General features: G+C 40.4%; 1 protein-coding gene across 1 annotated transcript in view; it reads left to right on the forward strand.

Annotated features, from left to right (window-relative positions):
- The window catches only part of LOC132176669 (GTP-binding protein-like protein), a 68,076-nt gene that overhangs the window by 38,607 nt on the left and 14,707 nt on the right, over positions 1-14,762 (forward strand). Inside the window, exons 5-9 of the mRNA XM_059588938.2 lie at positions 7,233-7,295; positions 13,358-13,612; positions 13,819-13,965; positions 14,052-14,079; positions 14,434-14,504. Coding sequence (XP_059444921.2) covers positions 7,233-7,295; positions 13,358-13,612; positions 13,819-13,965; positions 14,052-14,079; positions 14,434-14,504 — 564 coding nt within the window. The remainder of the gene's footprint in view (positions 1-7,232; positions 7,296-13,357; positions 13,613-13,818; positions 13,966-14,051; positions 14,080-14,433; positions 14,505-14,762) is intronic.

Genomic DNA, 14,762 nt, shown 5'->3' on the forward strand with positions numbered 1-14,762 from the left:
TTCGTGATTTCCTCAATTCCCCAATTTGTCACTCACCTGTTGACCATTGCCCACTCCCCTGTTAGATCTACTGCCTCGATGGCAGTAAACAGAGCCAGCAAATCCTCCTTATGTCACATGTTAAGCCCAATGCATGACATAATTCTAATACCCTCTCTAGCACCCAATCTGGAGACACTGATTGAGCTCCTCCATTTGCTCCCATAATGGCCAACAGTTGAATATCCAGCATCTGTCTCTCCCCCCCCCTCCCCCCCCCCCCCCATCTCATCTACTGTCCCGACCCTCTCTATCATTGCATATTCCCCATCTCTATCACCTACTCTCCTCTTCCTCCCTATCCTCTCCTGCTGCTTCTTCTTTTATTCAATGTAACTTAAGGACCTTACATTTACGTGATAGAATAAAAGCAATTAGAAGTATACATGTAAACATTTTTTTTTTTTTGATAAGTAACATGTGAACATTTATCTATGCCTATTGCTTCATTAATAATACAGTGAATAAACAATTTTCTTCCACACAACTAAAGTGCTATGCAATTCGATTGGAGTTTAGGATACATTTCTCCAACAGTATGTTGTTTGGTGTTAGTTTTAGGCTAATATTAACACCGACCATTTATTGCTTTGGCCTAGCCTCGGCTTGTGTCGGCGCGTGGGTGGCGCGTGAGAGCTGTTTGGTGTTAGTTTTAGGCTGTGTCATGGTTGGTTCGAGAAGATGGTCGGTGGAATCCAAGGAGTTTGAGGTGCTGATTAAGGTAGGGACATCAGGGGTGAGGATTTTTGAGAGGAGCAAAAGACTTAATAGGTCCATTTTCATGAAGAAGGATGAGCTAGCTTGGATGGTGCGAATTGTGGAGGATTTGGCAGCAGTGGATAACTCATAAGTCTTTTGGGATCAGTCTAGAGCTGGGTATCCTAGAATAATAGCTCAGAAGTGTGCTATTAGGCATGGTTGTTTTCTGACGGTGGAGGAATTTGATGGAAGGTGTGGCTCGATCATCATTCCAGAAGGTCGGTGGGGGATAGGGTGGGATCGTTTCAGTGAGGAAATGTGAGTGGCAAACTCTTCCCTACGTGAGCATCGAGTGGTTAGTGAGCATCGCGTGTTCAGGGAAGAAAAGAGTGATAAGGAGGTCTAGGGACATAGGAGTTACGCGGAGGCGGTGAGACTGCCGTCGAAGCAAACCGTGGAGGGTTGTAACTCCGGCCAAGAACAGTTCGCAAGGGTGCGAAGGTGGCCAAAAACTGCTTCTGGTCATATGGAACAGCAAACCCATGAGTTTGACAGGAAAGCATTGGTTTCAACAAAGACCCACGCATCAGAGAGGGCTCACGGCGATCCCGGGGTGGTTCCGACGAAGATTTTATGTCCGGCGAGGCATGTCCAAGCATCTATAGAGGTTGGAAGACAAGGCTCGAAGGATGGTGTTCGTTTAGAGCTCCGACGAGTAGCTCCCAAACACCGGCGATGTCACAAGACTCGATGACTGCTTTTGATCGCATGACGGGACAGGGGGGGAAGGGGCACCATGCTGGGCAGACCTACTCTAAGGTAAGTCTCGATCTCCTCAAAGTTAGGGAGATGTTGAAGCGTCTGCAACGGGAGTGTGACGTGGGGCTGTCGCAGATTGACATGGCGTTTAAGATTATGGAGGGTAGCGGGCTTGGGCTTGGGCAGGGAGATAAAAATTCAGCTGGTCAGAGGAAGTCAACATCGAAGGGGATAAAGGGGTCTGGGCTGAAAAGGAAAGTTACTAAGCCCAATAAATGGTTGAGGGTGAAGAAGAGATCGGGTTTTAAGCCTAAAGGAACGATGGGCTCGGGCCTGAGTTTTAATAGCCTAGGGCATGCTGGACCTTTAGAAGCAATATGTTCAGAAGAGGTGGTTTCGTCGAAGAAGCATGAGAACGTCACGTATGGCTTGCGATCTGACTTGGCTAGGTCGGCAAGTCCATCGCTGGTGGTCGCAAAGGTCTTATCAGTGGACAGGGGGGTTGGGTCATCGGCTGAAGAAGCTTCCAAGGCGGCTGTCAGCACTGATGGCAAGGATCCTCTAAGTCTGGCGATCGAGGCACAGCCCACCGAAAAGGGCAAAGTTATGGTGACTTATAGGAGGAGGAAGTTTGGGCCGCAGAGGTGGAACGCCGCAATGGTGGGCTTGTTAGAAGTCTCTTCTTCGGCTTCTGGGCAGGTGAAAGGGATACTAGGGTCGTTGCCGGAAACTAACTATAGGGTGCTGGAGACGCTTTCTTTGCCGGAGAACACACAGAGCTTGCCGGAGCGCCGAATGGAGACTGGAGATGTTGGTGAGGTTCGCCGGAGTGCTCTGTGGAGATGGGCGATGCTAGCGAGGACACGGGCTCTGCCTCAGATTAGGTTCCGGTGGTCTTTTCATCTCGTCGGAATTCTGGGACGGTTGCAGGGGTCTGTAGGGGGGAGGCAATGGACCTGGTTCAGTCGTTTCAAAGTGGACAGAAAGAAATTGGAATTGGGCCTGGGTCACGTAGGGACGAGGACAATGTCTCAGCATCAATCGGGTTGGAGGAATTAGGATCAAAAAAGATTTCTTCCAGCTGGGTAGTTGAAAGCTGCCACAATTTTTGCCCAAAAATTGGTGTTTCTGATGAGGGGAAGAAGGAGGAGTTGGCAGCTTTGTTCAATTCTATGGAAACTTCCAGGAGGCAGTTTGACTCTGATCTGGGGGACTTTTCTACCTATGGTCTTGCCCCCACAAGATTTAAGGAGTCAGATAGTGCTCTTCTTTTTGACAGGTGCCAGACGATATCTGTGCAAGGTAGGGGCGTGGGAGGGGTCGAATTGGTGGATCATGAAGCTTAACATCGTAGCATGGAATATGAGAGGTTTGAATGCCCTCAAAAAAAGGCTGCGTATTAGGGGTCTATTGAAGGAGTGGAAAGCAGATATAGTATGTTTGATTGAGACTAAAATGGAGATTATTTCCCATGAGGTGGTTCACAGTCTTTGGGGTGGTCAGCATGTGGGGTGGAAGTATAAAGGGTCTAATGGTTTGTCGGGGGGGATGTTAATGATGTGGGATAGGAGGGTGGTGGAGAGTAAGGAGGAGTGTGTGGGGCAGTTCACCCTGGCGTGCTCTTTTCAAAATGTGGAGGATAACTGGGTTTGGGCGTTTGGGGGGGTATATGGCCCGAATGAGGATGTGGAGAGGAGGGTCCTTTGGGAAGAGCTGGCTGGTTTGATGAATGTGTGGGAGGTCCCGTGGTCTCTTGGTGGGGATTTTAATATTGTCTGTTTCCCTAGTGAGTGCTCTAGTGCTTCTTATTACTCCTCGGGCATGATGGATTTCTCGGACTTCATTTCGGAGAACAATTTGGTGGACATTCCGATGATGCGGGGACAATTTACTTGGTCCAATAATCAAGAAAATGCGACCTGGTCTACAATTGACCGGTTCTTGCTATCCTCGGATTGGGAAGATCATTTCCCAGCAGTGTCACAAAGAAGACTTCAACGCATGTTCTCCGATCATTTCCCTATTTTTCTGGACTATGGGGCTCTTTGCGGAGGTAATAAGTATTTTAAATTTGAAAACATGTGGCTCAGAGCCGAAGGTTTTATCGACAAGGTTAGCTCTTGGTGGGGATCTTATTCGTTCGAGGGCTTACCTAGTTTTGTGTTGGCTAATAAATTGAAATCCCTCAAAATGGATTTCAAAAAATGGAATGAAGAGGTGTTTGGCGATATTGGGAGGAAAAAGGAGTTGATGGGAGGTATTCAGGAGCTGGATGAGTTGGCAGAGTCGAGAGGGTTAGATCAGGAGGAAAAGATTCGAAAGGCGGATATGTTGAAAGTTTTGGAGAATACCTTGTTGTGTGAAGAAATTCACTGGCCCTAGAAATCGAGAACTTTGTGGCTCAAGGAGGGGGACCGAAATACTCATTTCTTTCACAAGATGGCGAATTCTTATCGCAGGTACAATCATGTGGAAGTGCTTTGTATTAATGGTGTCTTATCCGATGATCCAGTTGAGGTAAAAGATCACATTGTGCAGTATTATCAAAACTTATACTCGTTGCAAAGTTCATGGCGGCCTAGAATGGATAACCAGCCTTTTTTGTCTATTGATGAGGAGGATTGTAGGCGGTTAGAAAGAGATTTTGAGGAAAAGGAGGTTTGGGAGGTGATAAAAGGTATGGATGGTGATAAGGCACCGGGTCCAGACGGTTTTTCCATGGCTTTTTTTCAAGCTTGTTGGGGTGTAGTTAAACAAGACGTTATGGCGGTTTTTGATGAGTTCCATCGTAGACGTCAGTTGGTGAAGAGCTTGAATGCAACTTTCATTTCCTTGATTCCGAAAAGGGCGGATGCGGTGGAGATGGAGGACTTTCGGCCCATAAGCTTGGTGGGAGGGGTGTACAAAATTGTTTCTAAGGTTCTCGCCAATTGGATGAGAATTGTTTTGGGTAAGGTTATTTCCTACTCTCAAAATGCTTTCATCGGGGGCCGCCAAATCCTAGATTTGGTTCTAAATGCAAACGAATGTGTGGATAGTCGCATGAAGTCAGGGGTGCCAGGTGTTATTTGTAAGTTGGACCTAGAAAGGGTGTATGACCATGTAAATTGGGACTTTGTTTTGTATTTGCTACATAGGTGTGGTTTTGGGGAGAGGTGGAAGGCTTGGATAGAGTGGTGTATTACGTCGGTAAGATTTTCCATTCTAGTGAATGGCTCTCCGGAAGGGTTATTTAACAGTTCGAGGGGAATTCGGCAAGGGGATCCCCTCTCTCCGTTACTTTTTGTGCTTGTTATGGAGGCCTTGAGTAAGATGGTGAATGTGACGGTTGACCAAGGATTTTTGACAGGTTTCTCGGTGAGAGATAGGCTCTTCTCGGAGTGGTTTCTTACTCTTTATTTGCTGAAGATACTTTGATTTTTTGTGAAGCTTCTCTCGAGCAAATCTGGTATGTGCATCTCATTCTTTTATGTTTTGAAGCTGTTTTGGGTTTGAGAGTTAATCTTGGAAAGTCTAAAATTGTGGCTATTGGAGAGGTGGAGAACATTGGGGTATTAGCTAATATCCTTGGATGTAGTGTTGCCGATTTGCCTATGACGTATTTGGGTCTCCCTCTTAGGGTGCTGTATAAGGATACGGTTATGTGGAATGATGTGATTGAGAAGATGGAGCGTCAAATAGCAGGTTGGAAGAGGATGTACCTCGCTAAAGGCGGCCGTTTAACTCTCATCAAGAGTACGTTGACGAATCTCCCGACTTACTTTTTGTCTCTGTTTCCGATTCCTATAAGTGTAGCTAAAAGGCTTGAGAAAGTCCAAAGAGATTTCTTGTGGGAAGGGATGGGAGATGAGCCTAAGTTGCATCTTGTAAATTGGAACCAAGTTTGTCGTCCCCTGCACTACGGTGGTCTTGGCATTCGAAAGTTGCATCAGTTTAATCAAGCTCTCTTGGGGAAATGGCTTTGGGGATAGGATATGCGAATGAGAGTGAGGCTCTTTGGTGCATGGTTATCAAAGCTAAGTATGAAGACCAGGAAGGTGGGTGGTGCACGAAGAAGGTTTCGGGTTCTCATGGTATGGGCTTATGGAAGCATAGGTTTGAGTTCCTTTGCCAAAGGTATTCGGTTTGAGGTGGGGGTGGGTTCGAAAGTTCGTTTCTGGCATGATATTTGGTGTGGGGAAAATTCTTTGAAGCAGGATTTCCCGTCTTTGTTCAGCATCGCTAGACACAAAGAAGCTTGGGTGAAGGATAATTTTACTTGGAGGAATGGGGTTGTGGAATGGAATGTTATTTTTGTGCGGCCCGTTCAGGACTGGGAGATGGATTTGGTTGCTCCTTTTTTTGATCGGCTGTACTCTTGCAAGATCTCTATAGGTACAGTGGATCGTATTTGCTGGGCCTCGTCTAAGAAAGGCAAGTTCGAGGTTAAGTCGCTCTTCAAGGCCTTGTCTAATTTTGACCATGAGGTGTTTCCTTGGAAGAGTATTTGGCGCACAAAGGTGCCTTTGCGAGTGGCTTTTTTCGGGTGGACCGTGGCCCTAGGCAAAATTTTGACTCATGATAATCTGTGTAAGAGGAAACCTTGTGGTGGTAGAGTGGTGTTGTATGTGCAAGAAGACAGGAGAGTCAGTAGATCATCATCTTCTCCACTGCGAAACCGCAAGAACTCTTTGGCATACTATTTTTAGTCGGTTTGGATTGCATTGGGTTATGCCTTGCAGAGTGAGGGATTTGTTCAATTGCTGGTGGTCGGGAGGACGTGCTCGAAGCGCGGTAGTATGGAAGATGATCCCTCTATGTCTTATGTGGTGTATATGGATTGAAAGAAATGCTAGATGTTTTGAGGACTCTACTAGGACTATGGAGGAATTGACTCATCTTTTCTTCTTTACTCTTTACTCTTGGACGGCTACTAGGCTAGCTCCTTTAGTAATTACTTTTTCTGACTTCCTCTTTCATTTCTCTCCCTCTTAGGCGCTCTCTATTTATACTTCCCGTGTATTTGGGTTGCGCCCCTCTGCGCTTTTAATATATATCATTATTACTTATAAAAAAAATCAGTATGCTTCTGAATATTTCTTAGGGTTTGTTTCCCTTCTGAATTTTTGATTAATCTCTTTAGAGGATGTAACATTCTGTGGATTCATTGTAATAAATGTTACAAAATGGTTTTGAATTGGACTTTCCCAAATTGTAGAAATTCCCTACTAGGCCTTTAGGTTGCCATTTGTTACCACCTGGTGTTCTAGTTGGATCAGTGCCTATTTGTATGCATACTAAATTGTTGTGCTGTTTATTTAGAACGTTATCTTTTGCAGTTCAACTAAAATTACTGAAGAAAGTTTTTTAGTAAGTGCTTGGGGCTCATCCCACAAATCCTCTTTTACCACTTTGTTGCAAATCATGGATGAAATAGTCGGAGAAATTTCTGTCTACTTAAATAGTTCATTTTTAGTGGCTATTACCACTTTCAGTAACCATATATACTCCCATTTGGATGGGTGTTCTGCTTAGATATTTGTAGACATATGTACCTCACACACACGACTATTGTCTGATATAAAGAAGCTCCATTTTCTACTGCATTGCTTGGTGCAACAACTCATAAGATTTGTGTGCTTAAAGTACTAATGATAATCTTTACAGGCTCTAATTTGTCATGAAACTTATGTTAATAGCTCAGTAGGGTGAGATGAAGTGATAGAACTAAATTGTACCTTTTACAATAACTGCAGATTCAAAAAAGAATGGAGAAGCTCAAGAAGGGCAAGCCAAAGGATTCACAATCTAAACTTAAGGTAATATCATTCCCCATGCTTCAAAGTCCCCCATACAAGTAGAAAGTAACTCATTATCATCTTCGACTCATCCTCCCCTTGGCGTAGGACAACAACACGGGGATTTTTTTATAGCATCTTGAACAGTACTTCCATTATAGTAGCAGGCTGTTTTTGGGTGGTTTTGGTTCCTATGTATTGTGGGTTGACTTTGTTGAAGGAGGAAACTTATGATATGCTTTATTTCCCATTATTACCTGATTTGATTACACTTGATCTCATTCCCATTATTGTAATATGCAATCCGTGTATTTCCATATTATGGTGTAGGTTGTTTCTATTTAAATTCTTGTAAGCCTACGAAGCAGTGCAGGGGAATAAGACAATATTCTCTTTTCCTTCTAACTCCAAACTTTTCTTCTTCTTGTTTCAACTTGGTATTATAGCGGGTGTGGTTTGTTTTTGGTTTCGTGCTTGTGTCATATTGGTAGAATCACATTCAGTCTCAACTGATTGCCGTTGAAGACCCACGTTCGAGATTTTTTGGGAAAGCCTGAAATGTTTTGGGTAGTCTGTGCCATCGGAGTAACTGGTGCACCTATGCCGATCAAAACTTCTCATTATCGACTGGCGATGGTTGCGTGAAGGAGGATTGTATGTGGGTGAGGAAGCTCAATGGCCTAATGTGAGTTAATTTCTGAAGAAATTGTGAAGTTCTGATGTAGCATTGAGTTTTCTGGCGACTCTATGCGACGGTGGTGGAGAAAGACAAAACAACAAGTTGTTTTATAAGAAGACCAAATAAGTTGTATAGGCATCGAGAAAATGACATTTTGTCTAGTTCAGACACAAACAACAGATTGTTTAGATGGAGGCAAAGGCAAACGACAAGTAAGTCTCCCTAAACGATAGGCCGTTTAGAGTAGGCAAAAAAAAAATGCTGCTCTAATTTTTTGTTGATTACATACTATATGATGCGTGTTGTGTAGTTTATTTTAAATATTTTGTTGAGCCCAGTTGCGTAGTGGAGCAATTTTTTTTGGATGTTTGATTTAAAAATGTCGGAGATAAATTAGACCTCATGAATTCACAGGGCTGGCTCAACTATTTTGCTTGGTTACACTATACTCTTTTGTATATTAAAAAGTAGGAGGAAAAATTGAATACCTGGATGGTCATATTCAAGTACCATGATTAGACGACCTTGCTTAAGACAAATGGGAAGCATAAAATTTTACCATTATGTCTTGGTTATTGCATTCAATGCAACCAGAGATTAGTCAGGGATATTTGTTTGTTCGTACGACTGAAGAAATTTGGGATGCAGTGATTCAAACCTATTCCAAAATGGGGAATTTAACAGAGTTGGATTCATGGAACGACTCAAGGAAAGTGGTCCATTGGAAAAACATTTCATCGGCTTCATGCATTGTGGCAAGAACTGGATCACTACCATAACTTCTAGATTGTGTGTGCTATTGATGCTATGAAAATTCAGAAAATAGTTGAAGAAGGTCGTATCTATGAATTCCTAGCTGGATTGAATGCTGAATATGATAAGATTAGAGTTAAGATTTTGGAAAGGAGCCTTTTTCATCTCTTCTAGAGGCATTTGCCTATATTAAGAATGAGGAGAGTTGCAGAGGTGCCGTGCTCCACTCTTCTTCCCAAGATTGGTCAACCTTGGTTACTGCATCTCATCACAATGGAAAGGGGGATTCTTAGAGTCATGATAGCGGGAAAGCAATGGATGAGAAGGATAAATTGTTTTGTGATCACTATCATAAATCACGACATACTGGAGAGACTTGTTGACGCCTTCGTGGTTGCCCTACTCTGGGTAGAGGAGGTCATTATAGTGGTGTTACTCGGCTTTGGGCTAATCACTCTTCAACCATTGATCAAAATCCTGCTCCAAGTTCTTCTACTCTTGAAAGTGTGACTCGTAGCAAGCAAAAATTGGATACCCTCTATCAGTTGATGTCACGATGGGAACCGTCTACTACTGCATTCTCCTTCGCACATTTAAGTAATTTAGCTTCATCTCTGAATGTAACTTCCACTGGGAATGTAGACAAATCTGATGATATTTGGATAATTGATTCAGGGGCATCTGACCATATGATTGGTTTATTATCTCTTTTCTGTTCTTATCATCTTTGTTCAGGCTGGGAAAATGTTACTGGGGCATCATACTTTAACTTTGTCGCAACATTTTTTTCCCTCTTTGTTTTCACACAATAATGTTTTCCAATTTCAATGTGATACTTGTGAACTGGCTAAACACCACTGTGTGTCTTTTCGTACTCATGGTAATAAAAGTACTGAACCATTTGCTATTGTTCGTTCTGATGTATGAGAGACAGGTGGAGAAGAGAAATCCTTAATAGATCCTTTACCTATAATGACAGATTCCTTATATGTACCTACTCGCTAAAACATGATGTTCCAGAATGTGATAGTCAGCAACCGCAACCAAGGTGAGCAAGTTGAGCTACTAGTAGAGGGGTTACGAGTTTATTCCAGATGTCCAAACAATAAGACTATTCTTGAGCCTCTTAGACAAACATCGACTCCCAACTCAGGTAATCCCTATGGCCACTTTAGACACATCAATACCTACAGTTAATGATATTGGTCTTCCAATTACCCAATGTAAAGTAATCAAATCTTGTACTCAGCATTCCATATCTAATTTTGTTATTTATAACAATCTTTCATCCTATTGTACTTTTCTCTCCAAATTGTCCTTTGTGTCTATTCCCCAAAGTGTCCATAAGGCACTTGGGAATCCAAAGTGGAGGGAAGCAATCCAAGAAGAGATGAAAGCCTTTTAAAAAAATAGCACACGGGACCTAGTTGAATTACCTGAATAAACAAAGGCAGTAGGATGCAAATGGGTGTTTACAGTGAAACATAAAACTGATGGTTTGATAAAGAGATATAAGTCTAGATTGGTTGCGAAAGGCTTCACACAAACTTATATGATAGACTACGAGGAGACATTTGTTCCAGTTGAGAAGATGAACTTTATTAGGGTCTTACTTTCTTTGCCAACAAACTTAGATTGGCAACTTCAGCAGATTGATGTAAAAAAGACATTTCTTCATGGAGACCTAGAGGAATAGGTATGCATGGAGACTCCTCCTAGACTTGAAGATTCTTTGGTCAATGGTAAACTGTGTAAGCTAAAGAAGGCACCATATGAGTTAGAACAATCTCCTATGGCGTGGTTTGAGAGATTTGCTCAAGCTATGTAAAGTGTAACTATAAGTAGAGCCAGGTTGATCACACATTGTTAATCAAACAATCTTTACAAAGGAGGGTAACTAGTTTAATTGTTTATGTGGATGACATAATACTAATTGGGAATGATGATGAAACATTACAAAAGTTGAGGAAATATCTTGTTAGTTTGTATGAGAGCAAAAGAATAGAAGAAGAGTAGAAGAAGAATAAGGGAGGCTGCGTATTCTCCCTGCAGCTACTCTCCGGATTGGGATCCCCAGCAATAGCTGGGGAATTTTCCATGAATTTTTTTGTTAATCTCAATCGTCCAATGTTATGCAACGGCTACCAACATGCCACGTGTCCCACTAAAAAGAAAATAATAAAATATTATTTAAATTTAAAAAATAAATATAAACTAAATTAATAAACAAATAAAAAAAGAAAATAAATTTTTAAAAAAGATGGGGTGGTTCGGGGTGGCCGGCCACCCCATTTTTTGTAATAGTTTATTTTCTTTTTTTATTTGTTTATTATTTTAGTTTATATTTATTTTTTAAATTTAAATAATATTTTATTATTTTCTTTTTAGTGGGACATGTGGCATGTTGGTAGCCGTTGCATAACATTGGACGGTTGAGATTAACAAAAAAATTCATGGGAAATTCCCCAGCTACTGCTGAGGATCCCGATCCCTACTCTCCTCTCAAACAACATATATATATATATATATCGAAGTCCAACATAGAATACAAATACCCATAACCTATTAACCCTACTACACCTTTCTAACATATCTCACCAATGAGTTTGAAATATTTTCTTGGCATTGAGGTAGCCAGATCGAGACATGGTGATATTCGTCTCTACGAAAATATGTTCTTGATTTGCTCAAGGAAAGAGGAATGCTTGGATGCAAGGCAGTTGACAACCCAATAGAGCAAAACAAGTGTTATGGGAGAGTGATTAGAGTTCTCTTGTAGGTAAGGGCATGTGTCAATGATTAGTTGGAAAATTAATTTATTTGTCGCAAACTCGTCCAGATATTGCCTTTGTGGTTAGTGTTGTGAGCCAGTTTATTCACTTAACTTAGGAGTCTCATATGGAAGTGGTTTACAAAATACTTCGATATTTGAAATCTTCATTTGGTAAAGAGTTGTTTTTCAAACATGATCACCAAAAAATAGAAGTTTATATATATGCTAATTGGGCTGGGTCAGTCACAGATTGAAATCTTCGGGATATTGCACTTTTGTGGGAGGAAAATCTAGTTATCTAGCATAGTAAGAAACAATCAGTTTTTGCTAAATCTAATGCAAAGCTGAATTTTGAGCCATGGGCCAAAGGACCATGTGAATTATTGTTGTTAAAGATTTCACTGAAAGAACTCGGACATGATTATAAGGATTCGATGAGGTTATATTGCGACAATAAGGCTACCTTTAATATTGCTTAGAGGAATGCTAGGCCAACAAACAAATTTTACAAAAAAGCTTTTACAATATGATTGGAAATGAGATAAATTCAACTTTTGAGAAACCCAATCATATTGTGCCACATTATGTTGTAAAAGTTCTTTTGTAAAATTTGTTTGTAAGCCTAGCATTTTTCTATTGCTTATAATCCCATTCAACATGATCGAAATAAACACATTGAAATTAATAGACATTTTATCAAAGAAAATTGCATGCAAGAAGCAACTCGAGGGGCAGTGTTAAAAAAGGAAACTTATGATAAGGTTTATTTCCTATTATTACCTATATGTAATGACTGTATTTCCATAATAGCGTGTAGGTTTTTTCCATTTAAGTTCTTGTAAGAATATGAAGCAGTACAATTTGGGCTGTAATCAAGTTGAGTATTGAATGTTCAAGCTGAATTCGTTTAATTTTTTTTCGAATACGAGCCAAGCTCGAGCTTTTCACCAAGTTAGATAATTTGTTCAAATTATGTTCATTTATTTTTTGAATGAACTTGAGCTTATTCATGAGCTTTTCAGTTAACTTATTTATTGTATATACATTACTTATCAAAAAAAAAAAAAAAAACTTATTTATTGTATATATATAATAAATGTCGTGATTGTTTAATTTTTTGTTCGTAAATCCATACTAATTATTAGTTAATTAATTATTATCAAGATTTTATTATTTAAGTTAATTAGATAAATTCACTTGAATCTTAAAAAGGCTGTTATGCCTTTTTGGCTTATTGCTTTGGAATTTCATCTCTCTGTTTAGGCTTTCCAATTGTGGCTTCTTTTTGTTTATTGTCCAGTGTCAGGGACTTATGATTTTTTTGCTATTGATTGCCATGTCAACTGCTTCTTGCAGAATAGAAAATTGCACAATAGACATTTCCTTTCGAATTTTAGATCTCGGCTTGCCATTCAATCGAGCAATTGTCATATGTTTACATCTATTCTGCACCTGATAGTTAGCTCATAAAACTTTCTAGCATAAATTTTCCTTAATCTTACCATATAAAGTCTGTTGAAATCTATCTTGAAGCACTTTTTCTGTAAGATGCATATGCAACTCTTTCAAATGCATTATTATAGGCGTGTAGGATCTCCAATGATGTGGAAACATAGTAGCCATATCCAACCTGTTGTAAAAATATTAACATTACAGAAATATCCGACTCCTAAAATTGAATATAACTGAACTAAAACAAAACCAGCTTCTTGCTGCCTGCATCTCTCCCCTACCAAATTCTCTCTCTTTTTTTTTTCATTTTTTTTTTTTTTTTGTTTTTTTTTGTCTCTTCTTTTTCAGTTTGATACATGTTACTGTGAAGTATTTAAGGTATTTAAGGTGGCTATGATCTCATTGATGCAATCTTCCTTGTTCCAGGAGGAAGCAGAGAAGTCTGCCTTGGACAAAATTCTGCAGGCACTTTTGGATGGGAAACCGGCACGATCTGTAACTTTGACGGAGTTTGAAAAAGATGCTATAAAGCATCTTTGCTTGCTAACAATGAAACCAGTCACCTATGTTGCCAATGTTGCAGAGACAGATCTAGCTGAGCCTGAAAATAATCCTTATGTCAACGAAGTGATGAAACTTGCATCTGAGTTGCAATCTGGACTGGTGACGATCTCAGCTCAGGTTTGGTGACCACTTCTGAACAGAAACACTTACAGTTTTAACTCGTAAAACTTCTTTCAGCTTGTGCCTCTAAGCATGCGTGTGCTCGAGTATGAGTGTGAGCTGGGGATGCATTTTATTTGTTTTGATAAATCTTTTGGTGATATTGGTCTTCCAGATGTTACTATTACATCAGGCAAGTAAAAGAGCGACCTTTCTACTTGCAGGTTGAGTCCGAGCTTACTGAACTTCCATATGAAGAAAGGATGGAGTACTTAAAATCTCTTGGTGTCAGTGAAAGTGGTCTTGGAAACCTAATTAGAGCAACATATAGCCTCTTAGGGCTGCGTACATACTTCACCTCTGGCGAGAAGGTGGTGAAGATAAGTTTGAAATGAGATTTTTGAATGTTATATTCATTTCATTTATTAAAAAGATTGTTGTCCATTGTTTTGTGCAGGAAACAAAAGCATGGACCATACTTGCAGGTTAGATTCTGTTCTGCTGGATGTCAAAGATTTCATACCATCATGATAAATTCTATTTCGTGGGCCTTGACTTGTTCCAAGCCAGTAACAACCTCTTGTGCTCTGAGTTTGTCAGATAGAATGGACAACTTATCAAAAAAGCATTAGTATGACTGATCATTGTATGGGAGAAAAAGATTTTAGTTTTTACTTTTTGGTGAGCTCTTTCTGTCTTCAGATGGGATACAATGTCCTCTATTGCCGCTGAATAAACCTGGCTAGTTTAAAACATGTCTATTCATCATTGACTACTTATTCGATATTAACACTGTTGTGATCAGATGGCTGTCTGACTGTCATTCTTTATTTTTTTAGGAATGACTGCGCCTCAAGCTGCTGGAGTTATCCACTCAGACTTTGAGAAAGGTTTCATTCGAGCTGAGACAGTAAGCATCAAGAGTATAAGATTCAACTTCCTATTTTGAATAAAGTTCTGAATGTTGCTTCTTTTTTTTTTTAATTTATTTATTTATTTATTTTTTGATAAGTAATAATGCATTAAAGAGCGTAGAGGGGTACAACCCAAGTACACAGGGAGTATACAAGAGAGCGACTAAGTAGAGGAGAAAGAAGAAGAGAACATAAAAAGAAAATCAGGGAAATTGATCTCTATGGGAGCAAGCCATCCTGCAGTCCACATAAAG

Source organism: Corylus avellana, chromosome 3, assembly GCF_965113065.1.
Source record: "Corylus avellana chromosome 3, dhCorAvel1.hap1.2, whole genome shotgun sequence".
Lineage (NCBI taxonomy): Eukaryota > Viridiplantae > Streptophyta > Magnoliopsida > Fagales > Betulaceae > Corylus > Corylus avellana.